The sequence below is a fragment of the Corvus moneduloides genome, chromosome 1 (genome assembly GCF_009650955.1).
Source record: "Corvus moneduloides isolate bCorMon1 chromosome 1, bCorMon1.pri, whole genome shotgun sequence".
Lineage (NCBI taxonomy): Eukaryota > Metazoa > Chordata > Aves > Passeriformes > Corvidae > Corvus > Corvus moneduloides.
Genome location: NC_045476.1, coordinates 64083776 through 64096435, shown reverse-complemented (window position 1 = coordinate 64096435; position 12660 = coordinate 64083776). Strand labels below are relative to the sequence as shown.

The 12660-nt window shown below is 35.9% G+C and overlaps 1 protein-coding gene across 2 annotated transcripts in view; it reads left to right on the top strand.

Annotated features, from left to right (window-relative positions):
• RUNDC3B (RUN domain containing 3B) overlaps positions 1 to 12660 on the top strand; it is a 50476-nt gene that overhangs the window by 10039 nt on the left and 27777 nt on the right. The window contains exons 2-6 of one of the 2 annotated variants that reach the window (XM_032113089.1): positions 2179 to 2295; positions 3220 to 3302; positions 5178 to 5311; positions 7811 to 7896; positions 11034 to 11123. In XM_032113089.1, coding sequence (XP_031968980.1) covers positions 3248 to 3302; positions 5178 to 5311; positions 7811 to 7896; positions 11034 to 11123 — 365 coding nt within the window. In that variant the 5' untranslated portion in view covers positions 2179 to 2295; positions 3220 to 3247. The remainder of the gene's footprint in view (positions 1 to 2178; positions 2296 to 3219; positions 3303 to 5177; positions 5312 to 7810; positions 7897 to 11033; positions 11124 to 12660) is intronic. The other variant, XM_032113080.1, reaches the window with a different exon arrangement.

Here is a 12660-nt window from a genome sequence, read left to right as displayed (position 1 = left end):
TTCCTACAGGTGCTGGATGTATTGAGCATGTGGAGTAGGCCAAAAAGTGTAATGAGGAGGATATAAAGCATGTGTTCTTCTTGTCATTAAAGTAAACTGTACAGCATCCCTGCTGTCAAGATATGATACTACTAGACAGAGCAGTTGAAAATCTTGAGAAGGGAGGAGAGAAGAAGTAACAGAAGAAAGGATGAGTGACTAATTACTCTTATTCCTTCTTAGAAATAAGCTTTTGCATGGTTTTACAGTACGGCACAGATTAAGTGTTACTCTGGGGGGATACAGAGACAATGTACTTGAAGGTCCAAATAAGACCCATAGTCCTAAAAGGGATTTTACGAATTTATGTACAAATGTGTATGTGTTTGATAATCTTTAAAGCAAGGTGAATCATTTCAGGTGCCATTTTTTTCTCATATAGTTGTTTGGAATTTTTTCCCTTCTTGACCATTCTGTACTGTGGAGATGAAGTAGTATCTTGTAGTCATCTGTGTGGTTTCTTGTTTTTGTTTCTGGCCACAGATTTTTCAGGTATATTTCCTGTAAGTGTCCTTTTTATCAGATCAGCTGAGTATATACGGTTAGTGCAGAAATGGTAGGACATCGAAAGTGTTCAGCAACAGTACTTGGGATTTGATCTCACGTATATCCAAGCTGATTTAAAACCTGAAGTAATTTCAAAGTGATGTGTATTTTATCTTTACTATATCACTAAGTTGCATTATTTTCTGCCTTTTCCTATCACTTTAAATTAGTGTTAAATGAGTTAGTACTGAAAAACGTGAATAACTGTTGTAGATTTCTATGGCTATCATCTCAAACGTATCTCTGAAAACTAGACTCCTGGATGCATTTGCTGACTTACTATGTTTTCAGTGTAATATCCTTTATGCAGTGAAAATGTTTTATGTCCAAACAGCTAGCCAGTATGCATGTTTAGAAATAGTGTCAATGTGTAAATGTATTTAGTGCATCTTGCTTGTGACTTGTGTAGTTTTTGTATATCATGGTTACTGTGAGCATACCTGTCATCTGTACACTTACTTGCACTTATCACCATGAGGACACAAAACAATATGCTGTACTGTGCTATTTTGACACTTCCGCAATTTTGTGTGCCTATTTTACTGTATGTTTAGGAGGCGTTATAAACATGTCAAAAGCTTCTGCTAGGGTTTTCCATGGAAGCTGCTTTTCTCTATCCAATCTATGTTACTCCTACATTTTAGGAGCTCTTTGAGTAAGTGAAATGCAGCTTGTAATGCTCTTTGTTCTGAGAGAAACAAGTCTGCTGGATTAAATAATTAAGGTAATGGTGGTATAATGGAAGTGAAAAAGGTAGGTTAAGGATATAAGAACTAAAGGCACTACTATCATAAAAAAGATAAAATAAACATAAAGCTGTGGTAGCCCTTTATTTGGTGCAATAATGCTATTAGCAGAATAGCTTCTATTACTAGATTTAGTATCTTTACACACATAGTGATCCATATCGGGTTTTTGCTAAGAAGAAACAGGAGAGCTGTTGTGTAATTTGTGGTTTAGTTCATTTTTCTTGTATGGAGAAAAATTGTAAATGAATTTATAATTGTCTTGGAGGACTGAGTTTATGAACTACTGTAAATATTTAATGACTCATTCTGTAGGCTTGAAATAAGAGTAGGTATCTCCAGAATTCCTCAAAGGACTATACTGTCAGTTTATTACCAGCAAGTAGTACTAAAACTTACTTTTTGTCAGATAGAAAAATTTGCTGCAAACTAAATAATGTAGGGAAATCTGGAGGAAACCTGCCTGTACCTTAGAGCATCCTAGTCATTACTTCTTGCAACTGTGGAACTTTGTAAATTAAATTGGACTGTGATTGAGTAGGGATCAAACTGTTTAATCTTATTTGTGAAGAATTTCTTGGGCATGAAAAGGATCTGCAATAACTGTGGATGTTTGTATCTAGTTGTCAGAACAGAAATGGGTTGACAGAAGTAGGTGTGCAGCAGTATGCAAAAATGTGGTGAAAGTAAAAAAAAAAAAATCACAGTATTGTTTCTATTTGCTTTGCGGCTCTGTAGACAAGGATGGAATTAATTTGAGCAATGTTTACTATTGCACATGCAGCTTCCGTGCTTACCTAACAGTTTTGTTTGGCTGACAAAACTAACATCATTTCTGTTGGAATAGCTGTCAGCTTCTGCATCTTCAGATGACATATGAACTTCATGGCAAAGACCACATGCTCTTTGTCCTTTGCACCTCCTGAGAAACTTCCTCTTTCCTTAAGAAGTACTTTGACGCAATGTAAGTTCTGTACTAAAATTAGCTTTCAAATTTATTAAGACCTTTAAAATGTAGATATGTATTTGAAATTGTAAAACAGCCCAGGTTGGAAGGGTCCTTGAAAGATCATCTGGCCCAATCATTTGTGGGAAGGGGAGTCTAGATGACAATATCTGGCACCCTGTCCAATCACATCTTGAAAACCTCCAGCAATGGAAACTCTACCACATCACTGGTGATGTCATTCCAGTGAATTTTGGTTCTTATTGTAAAAAATTTCTTTCTTGGGATGAAACCTTTCCCAGTGGAACTTGTACGTGTTGCCTTTTGTCTCCTGTGTGGCTCCTTGTAAAGGAGCCTTCACCCTCACTGGAATACTGTGATGAGCTCCCCCATTGAGTCTTCTCTTCCCTAGAGAGAAAAAAAACCTGAGTCTTTACTCATGGGACAGGTTCAACAGCTCTTTGAACATCTTTTTGACCTTCCTTTGGACCTTCTCCAATCCAACCCTGTCCTTGAATTGTAGAGACCAGAACTGGACACAGTACTGCAGCGCAGCCTGACAAGTGCTGAGTAGTGGGAGCTATTTCATTCCTCATTCTTGAGGGTTCTCATGGGTGTGTGCATTGAGTGCTTTGAGGACCAAATAGAATTTCACATGCTGAAAGCTTTTAAAATTTTAGTGAATATACAGTTTAATATCCTATTTAGTGTTTCTTAAAATACATCTCACTATTCTCAGTCTTTTACAGTATTTTTCTGTGTATAGATAGGTTTAGAAAGTTTTTCTTGAGAAATTATGAGAGTGTGGGCAAGGTTTAAAGTTGTATAGACAGACTAGTGAAATACAGGAGACCTTGGTTCACAAAAGATGCTGAGCTGGCTGTGAGTTTCAAGTGAAGAAAATTCCTACTGAAGTCTGAAATCAGTTGTACCTTCTCACAGAGCTGAAACGAGATGGGAGCCCACTGTAATGTCAGAGTATGTTGAAGTACGGCCAGCTGGCTTTGTTGATCAGTGTAAGCCAAGTAAGTGCTGTGTGCTGTGTTGTAAAGGTATTTCCTGTCTTAAATGACCATGTCTTTTTCAGGTGTTCATTTGTAAAAGGAATTTCCTTGCATTAGCAGCTTCAGAAAACTGGTGTGAAACTTATTTTTTGCTGAATATATTCTGCCCTTAAGATAGTTTGAGAAAAGCCGCAAAAGTTAATATATCATATGCTTGCCTTTATTAGTTGGAACTGGAATTGATGATTCAAAGTCATCTTCACACTCTAGCTGTATTTAATTTTGTAGGTACAGTTCCTAGGGCAGAAATGTTTTTGATTTGGTGAAGAATATGAAAAATATCTCTAGCTTTTTGTGTTGATAAAATGCTGTTGAATTTTTGTTGCTGTCCACTAAACTTGGCATTTCAACAAAGATAGTAAGTTTGTAAAAGCACTTACCTTGTGGAAATTCTTTTATTTTAGTCCTTAGGGCTGAGCAGGTCTAAAAATATGGTAACTGTGGCACCTTGGAATTTTATTTTTTCTTTAGCATATTGGGTATTATATATTAATTCTTCCTGCTTGGTGTTGTTTTTTTTGTGTTGTTTTTGTTTTGGGGTTTTTTTTGTTTTTGTTTTTTTAAGTCTTCTATCATGCTTTGAATTTAATAAATATATCTGTGGTGAAGTAAGCAGATGGACCACAATGTCAAGTTACATGCACCCTCTAGGGGAAGAAGAACCTGCCACTTGAATTTCTTCAGATCCCAGGGGACAGATCTTTGACACTACTTTGGCTGTGCTTGAAGCTAAGTCTGGTCATGTCAGATAAAAATGCATTTTTTGGATTTTATTTTCAGTATGTATGATTTGTAGTATCACTGTAGTATATTCTTTCTTGAAATCTAAGCTTTCTACAGAAAAAGAGTTAGAAGTCTTTCTGATACGTTAGTAAAGCTTCATAAGTGCAACTCAAGACTTGAAGTGAGATAAAATTAGCTTAAAAATAAGATCTCATTTTATATGGAGACAAGGTTTTGCCAGCAATGCTGGCAGTCACCAGCGGGCAATGTTAACCATTCTTGTTCCATACCTGTTTGCAGGTATGTCCAAAGTGAGAAGAGTGTGCTGTTCACTCTGAAAAATGGGGTTGAACTGTTGTTCCTCTGATAAAATTTATTTTCTGTGAAGATGTTGCAAGTGCTATGTAGGTTTGCCTTTCATTTTCTAAGTGCAATCAATACATTCCAAACTGGAAAAAATGTGAAGGATTTTGGTTGTAGTTCCAGAAGGGGTAATGATCTGCTCAATTAATTTCGCTCAGCTTCTGAAGGAATACTCTGTATACTCAAAAGGAATTGGGACTGCGAAACTTTTTTGTTTATGCATCAGCTTCTCTTCAAATGAAAGCACATTCTGAAAAATTCCAGTCTGCTCCTAAAATAAAGATAACACTACCACAGCAAAGTGGTATTTTATATTTTTACTTATATAATTTTTTTAAAGAACAAAACTCTCTCGACTGTATTAGTGAAATGTATCTACTACCTATAGAAATAGTGTAAATACTTCTTGCCTCATATATTTAAGTCACAAGTTTATGCTCTGTTGTGATTGAAGAGTTCTGTGAAGGACTCTTGAGTATTATTTTATCATAATAACAAGAAAGAACCCAAGAAAACACACGTAAATATACAAAGCCCCAAACTTCTCTTTGTGCATCACTTTCAAACCAAGGTGACCTGCATAATGCAAGTTTTTTTACATCTGTCAGTTTTCAGTAGGAATTCATGGACTTGTTTGTATAAAATCCTTTCAGTAAAGGCAGCATATCGGGGAGTATTTAATTACGTTTATTTCCAATAAGCAGAGAAGGAGGTTCATAAGTCTTTGTGTATCTTGTATTTTGATTTAAGGTCAGATCACCTGGTTCGGCTATGAAAGTCCTCGTAGTTTCTGGGACTACATTCGCGTAGCTTGCCGAAAAGTCTCTCACAATTGCATCTGCAGTATTGAGAACATGGAGAATGTCGGTTCTTCTAGAGCTAAGGTAGGGAAGAGAAAGGCTAAAGTGACTTTTTTATTACATTGCTGTGACATTTCTGTACCTGAAAAAAACCCGTAGTACTTAGCTTACTCTACATATTTTTTCATTGTTTGAAATATTTTTTTTGTATGTTCCTAGGAAATACTTGCTTTTAAAACACTCCACTTTTAAATCGGAATGTGTTTCCTTTAAAATTTGTTACTCAGTAGAAAAAAATCTCTATTCAGGGATTGTGTTATATTATAAAATGATTGTCCTCACATTTTTTACCTTACATAATTTTTTGAAAACACAGTATGTTAAGGGAAATTAAGTTCTTGTGGACATGCGTAAGAAATACTAAAATTGTAGAAATGGAGTGATTTTTTTCCTTCCCTTTCTAATAATTTTACTTCATATAGAATTTATGCACTAATAGAATAGGTGTGATCAGCTCTTAAGATTTATTTTAAAGGTCTTTCTGAATTCTGAGATTTTAATAGATATGAATATTTAAATTCAGTAGATAATAAGATGCAAGGTTATTTTCTGAAATATTCTTCTAAATAAATTAAAACTTTCTTTTACTCTGTCGAATACTTCATGCCAAATAGTAGACAGAGAACCTAATTTGTGCAGTGAGTGTGGAGAATGGCGTTCACTTTTTTAGGGGAGTATTTTGTATGTCTGGATCTGAAAAGATGGAGAGCATGTTGACACAAATACCCATCAGTTTAACTGATGGTCCAAATAAGTGTCCTCCTCAGCCTGGAAGCTGTCAGCAAGGGGTTTGCCTATGCTAGTTGGCTCTGCTTTCACTGGAGGTGTGTAGGCTTTAGTCCAAAGCTAAGCAGCATCATCAGTTCGATGGTTTCAGTCATGTTCTAAATAAATGCAACATAAGGGCAGCTATCCAGGTAAATGTCCTTTTAATTTTAGTGCACTCTATGTTAACTTTTTTGCTGTGCTATTGATATTTATGAAAGCAATTTTATTTAGTATTTCATAGAATGTTGGAATGGTTTGGGTTGGAAGGGATCTTGAAGACCATCTAGTTCCAACTCCCTTGCCATGTGCAGAGACATCTTCCTACTCTCTTCTAGCTTGAAGCTACTCCCCCTTGTCCTGTCACTACATGCTCTTATAAAAAGTCTCTCTCCATCTTTCTTGTTGGCTCCCTAGAGGTGCTGGAAGGCCACAGTTAGGTCACCCTGAAGTAGGATTATAGTCTACTACTGGTTCTGGTAGAATGTCTGTAGTGATATGCCAATAAGCACTAAATATATTAAGCATAAAGACATTTTACTACTTATATAACTGTTTGTAAGTTTATATGGGTTACAAGACTTGGTGTTCTCAAACAGACAATCATAACTGTGGCAGCCATGTCTCCCCCTTGTAAACTACAATCCTGTGCACTAGACCTGCAAACACAGCACAACATGCTTTCCTAAGGGTTTTTAAAGTTATTGCTGTTTTTTATGGAACTGTTCGAGTGAAGTTTTGCGTTTGGACTCTTCAAGATTTAGGCCTCTTGGATTTGATTTTGTGTCTGTATTTTATGTGCACCTTCTATAATGATGTTGTTACTAAGGGGAAAAAACATTGCACAACTCATTTTTTTATATAAATCCCACAAATATTTGAATGAACACAGAATCACTTTGAGGGAAGTTACTATTGCTTTACAGTGGAACCAACTGGATACTTCCAATACCACTGACTTTAAAGTGAAAAGCTCTCTGCCCCTGATCTTCTGCCTCTCACATACATGAGCATTTCAAAAGGCTGGAGCATACTGATGCCTTTTCCTGGTCTTAAAATCAAGAATCAAACATGGTTAGAAGGGAAAAAGGGGTTTTACTTCAGTATTTATTTTAAGGATCCTTAGGTGCACTACATCCAGATGGAATGCACCCCAGTGCACACTACAATGCACACCCACAAAAGATCTGGTATATCATTATAGGTCTTACTAATTAGCATTATCTATCAAAAATTCCCCAGTGGGAGGCTCGAGTGAGCCCTCCCTCCCCAAGGAACCTTCCCCTGGATGGTTCTGTCTTAGTTTACAAAATGTGTTCTGGAGAGGACCTTGGTGTCTGGGGCTTTCTGATCCCTAATTACGAGGCTTCTAAGATGTTTAGTCTCCTAGCTTGACAAATAAATATAAGAATGTAGGCCAAAAAGCACTAAGACTACAAAAAGCTATAAAAAGGTATATAAAAGGGGTATAAAAGAAAAGGCAAAAAATCTTCATGGCATCATACAAGTAAAAATCCGTCTACCCCCTCCTTAAAATTTTGGAGAACTTTACTTTACAGTAGACTTTGTGTCCTTCTAAGAATGGATTTTCTATTTTCATTATTGCTATAATGAAGTGCATCCTAGCAACCATTTCTGTTTAGTGGTAGTTTTGTTAATCTGTCATTTACTCAGGTAAACCAATGGTATTAGTTTTCAGATTATAAAACTGTTTCTTTCTATAATGCTTAAATATTTGATACCTGTTTTGTCTTGCAGGGTCGAGCATGGATCAGAGTAGCACTTATGGAAAAACATTTGTCTGAATACATTTCCACAGCTCTGAGAGACTTCAAAACAACCAGGTCTATAAGAATTTTATTTTTGCAATATTTTAGTAAATTTTAAGTGAGGGGCTTATGTTTGGAAGTGAATACTTGATTTGTATAGTAAAGGATGGCATTAATAAAACAAAGACCTGTAACCTAGTAAAGGATATCTAGAGTTGGTATCAATTGGTTTTTGCATGGGTAAAACTGCAAAATTGAAAATCTTTTTGTGATTTTAAAAATGTGGAAACAAGCCTGGAATTCTTGAAAAGTCAGAAGTGAAGAAAACCTCTCTAAAGCAGGAATTAAATATGAAATTGTGGTGTAGTAAGGATAGACTCCTTTCAAAATTAGATATGCTTGATAGAAAGCATAAGGACTCAGTAAAAAAAAAAAATTTATAGTAACTTTTTCTGAAGAAAAAAGAAAGAGACTTCCAGGAACCTCATGAGAAATCTAGAATAGCAGAATTAAGGATCAGGCATAGCTAGTATTCTTGATAGAATAAGAAAAATGTGTATGAGATTTTTGTTGTAACTTCTAATGATAAAACAGGGACAAGAATATGCTTTTTGATAGAAAAGACTGGCAGTTTTGGGCTGGTTTTAGATAATGGGATTATTAGATGATATTTTATCTTGTAACAAGTACATCTTAAAAGACTTCTGATGAAGTTGTGTGAATACAAGTGAATCTGTAACATGTGGTACTTCAGCGCTCTGAAAGTTTAGATATACTGAATGGGCTTTTAAAACAGTAAGAATTTTCTCTGTAAGGACTTCTGTTTATTTAGAGTATTGTTTTAATACTATTTGTCCAGAGATTTCCATATATTTTGCCATTATTAAGCTGACTTTGAAACACAACTAGGTAAACATCCCATTTCATTGCAGTTTCAAAACCTGTTCTCTTATTTCACCCAGTTTTGCTTGCATTCATAGTAGACAAGAAGCACATAATCCAAAGAAAATCTGCAAAAGATTTACTCATGCTGCCTCAAACTAAAAAGTCACATGGGTTTTTGAGGGGGACATGAAGAAAAGTAGGGTCACAAACTATGTAGTTAAGTAGTACATTCTTTGTCCCTGTTCTGGTAGTGTAGTTTTTTTAGTGGATAACAATGGTCTTATTTGATTAGCAGTTTCAAATTCATTTATTTGAACATGTTAATGTTTAATATATTTGAATGTTCTTTCAGTGGTATAGCTTTTGGAAACAACCTCTCTTGCATTCCAAACATAGTAAGTGCAAAGTTTCTTTTGAAGTAATATTTTAAATACATCTAATGGAAATAAAAATTACGCTTTCAGGTTTTGGTTGTGTTGATTTCAAAGCCACTAGCAACAATGGACATATTTTCTTTTCCCATGTAGGATTTCAGATACCTAATAACTGACCTAATTTTTTGGGTGATGCTTTGCATCATTTATTTAGCATTTTAAATTATATATTTTGCTGTATCCGTATTTAATAATTATTTGTATAAAATAGAAATTTCTTGTGTTACAGATGTGTATGTAGAATATGAGATTATCTGTGATGCTGATAGCTCTTTTTAAACCTTACTGTTGTGTTTAGTTAGTAAAATTAGTACTTTAATGAGGCAGCCCATTCTTAGCACTGGATGTGCATATTACACTTGGAGAAGGGGTTGGATTAAGCATGGACACAATTATTTTTCTAAAGAATTGGTCAGACACTTAAGTTAGAGCAGACTTTTGTGTTGTGAGATGTCAAGTGTATAGCACTGAATGAAGATTTGTGGGTTTTCTGAGGGGACTGTTGTTTTGGCTGGATTACTGCAGCTGTCTAAAGTAACACTGGCACTGCCAGGCTAACTTCTGCATCTCACCATTGAAGGTGTGCCGTGTCCTTTCTGTGTGATTTCTTCCTATGCACTATTTTACAAGAACAGAGTGCAGATTGGTACCTGGCAGTGATTTTACAAATGCCAGTGAAATGGATGGTAATGTGCATGTACTGGGGGCACTGCTGTTTGTTCACAAACAAGAGTCACTGTGCTGAATCAGACAGAGGGGTCCATCTAGCTCAGCATTCTGACTCAGCCAGTGGCTGGTTTAGCCTCCGAGTGCCCTTCCTGAAGTCAGAGAGTAGAGAGCTGAGTTTGTACTTTCTAGCCTCAGTATCAGGACTGTAATCTCTTAGATTCTATCTCTAATTCTCTTAGATTAGTCTCCTGAGAGGAGGTCTTACAGATTTCTTCTTTCTACTGAGAACATCCAAGATCTTGGACAACTCATCTCCTTATAGCAAATGGCTGTCTGTTACAAAACTGCAAAAGTGGGACTTCTCACAGCATGTGTTAGAGCACAATTCAATTTCTGAAGCTGTGCCACAAAACATGTCTTTTCTGGATGTTCACCATGCACCAACTGGAGCTCTCTCTGAATAATCCAGAAGCTTTCATGCAGTTCTTAAAGCAGATGGAGCTTTTGGTAGGGCAGTATTGCTGTATTTGTCTGAAATATAGGTTGTATCCAGTAATCCGGTGCCTTCTTGCACTCATCCGTTGCTAGAATGTAAAGGTGAACTGTACATCTCAGTTCTTAGTAAGTGACATTTCAACCTTGCCTTTGGTACTGAACACCTCTTGGTTTCCCTCTTGTCACATGTAATTCTCAGGTAAATTCTGGTGACCTTTCAGCATGCATCTTCCCAGCATGCAATATTTTAAGAAAAGGTAAACTACCTGAAAAATAGCTGATTTGTGAAAATATTTTTTTTAATGATCAACTACTAAGAATGAAAATTGAATGTTGAACTTTAAAAGTATAATTGTGAGAGAGAACTTCTTTTCATGTGATGGAATCATTATTTCCTTATGTACGTGACACAAATTCTTCCTTTTAGAGGTAAAGTATAACATACCTCCATAATTTTCTTTGCATTTTATCCATCCTGTTCTCCTATTTCATAGGACTAATGAAAATTCTTTTTGCTTGTGTCTAAACTCTTCTGTGCTTTAAGATTGTGGTGTTCTGTGCTATTCAGTCTATTAGTTTGCTATATTTGAAATGAAATATGAATGCCTCTGGGGTTCATGAATTGTTTTTGTTTAAACTGGATTTCTTCAGTTTTCTGTTAAATATGAAAAACATTATTATTTGAGAGAAAGTGGTATTAGCTGAACTAATTTTCTTTTTTTATTGAAGGAGGTTTTATGAAGATGGAGCAATTGTTCTTGGTGAAGAAGCAAATATGCTTGCTGGTATGCTGTTGGGACTCAATGCAATTGATTTCAGGTACTGTATTTGCATGATTCTTAACAAAATACTTAGGAAAAGTACTTATAAATCAATGTATTATGGAAAATATTCCTAAATTCCCATGGTAGTTTGAAAGACAAAACTTAAGTTGAGGCGAAGAAAGAAGGAGAGAGATCTTGAATGGCTTTTCTAGATAAGAACAAAGTTATGCTTTTATATAACTGCATGATTATGTGGTAGTTTTTTCAGGTATCAAAATCCTAAAAGCAATCAGAAGTATAATTGCAGAAGATATTTCAAACCTACTAAATGAAGCTTATAGACATGAAATCTTTTAAAGTTCTTTTTAAATTGTAAGGAAAACTGTGCAGTTAAGTACTTGGTTATGCCCTGGTACTCAAGGACAGCCTTGTAACTGCATATGTAGAAGGTAATCTTTAACTTAATCACTTCTAAATTTTAAAAACTTAACCTACAAATGACCATTTAATATCAATTTGTGTTATAATTACCTGCAGCTGAACTGCTTATGTTAATTGACCTTTACAATTTCTAGCCAGGTTTTTGTGGGCTTTCCCATATGATTAATTCTGTGTTTTGAGGTAACAAAGGTGCAAGCACACCCTAGGTAAGAAAGAAACCCAATGTGGTGTGTCTATATATGTGTATATATCTTAAAAAAGCCCCATCAACAATGTGTAAAGATTACAGACAGTGCCTGTAAAATGATCGAACCTGGCTGATGCAAAACCTTGTTAATACGTGGGGTTGGGCCAATTTAGCCTCAGGCAGAGCCACTGGCGGATAGTTTCATAATCCAGCAGAAGGAAAAGGAGATTGATAATGCTGTTCTCCATTCTTCTGTCAATTCACTGTTAGTATTTGCCTTGCAGTAGCATTAGTGCTTGTCACAAACCAAGATAGGAGGTAAACTGGCAGAAAACAGAACAGTAGCCTTGCTGCATGCACTGAGTCATTGACCATTGCCAAAAGGCCCTTCGGAGATTTACTCCTGTTTATGTACCTCTATGCCAGGCTTGTTGGACCCTTCTGTGAATGACAAAACATACCCATTGAAAATATGGATAGTTCTTTTGTAGTTAGCTAGTTCACAGAAGCATCCCTTTTAGTGGCAGAGATGATGGGAGCGTAAGGATTAGAGAAGAAAAGGAACAAATAGGAATGAGCAATGCTTGCCCTTTCTGGTGGTAAAGAGCATTTAGTTCAGCTGCCTGTGGAGCTGCAACTGGGTGGGGAAAGAAAAAAAAAAGAGAAAACAACCTAAAAATGCAGGTCTTGATGGCTCCTGAACCATCATGGAGTCAGATAAGTGCCTATACCACTGTAAGGAGGGGAGTGTCCTGTTTCATTTTTAAAAAAGGGAAACAATGGGAAGGGAGAGATTGAAAACACAGGATAGCTTTTTTCCCCTGCATTTTGTCATTAGATTGGCTTAACTACATCCTTAACATATGTTCTGGAAGAATAGAAGTGTGCTGCAGGATGATAAGAGTGCTAGCCTTGTGTACAGCAAAATTCAAATCTTACCAGATTTTATTAGTTTAAGCATTAC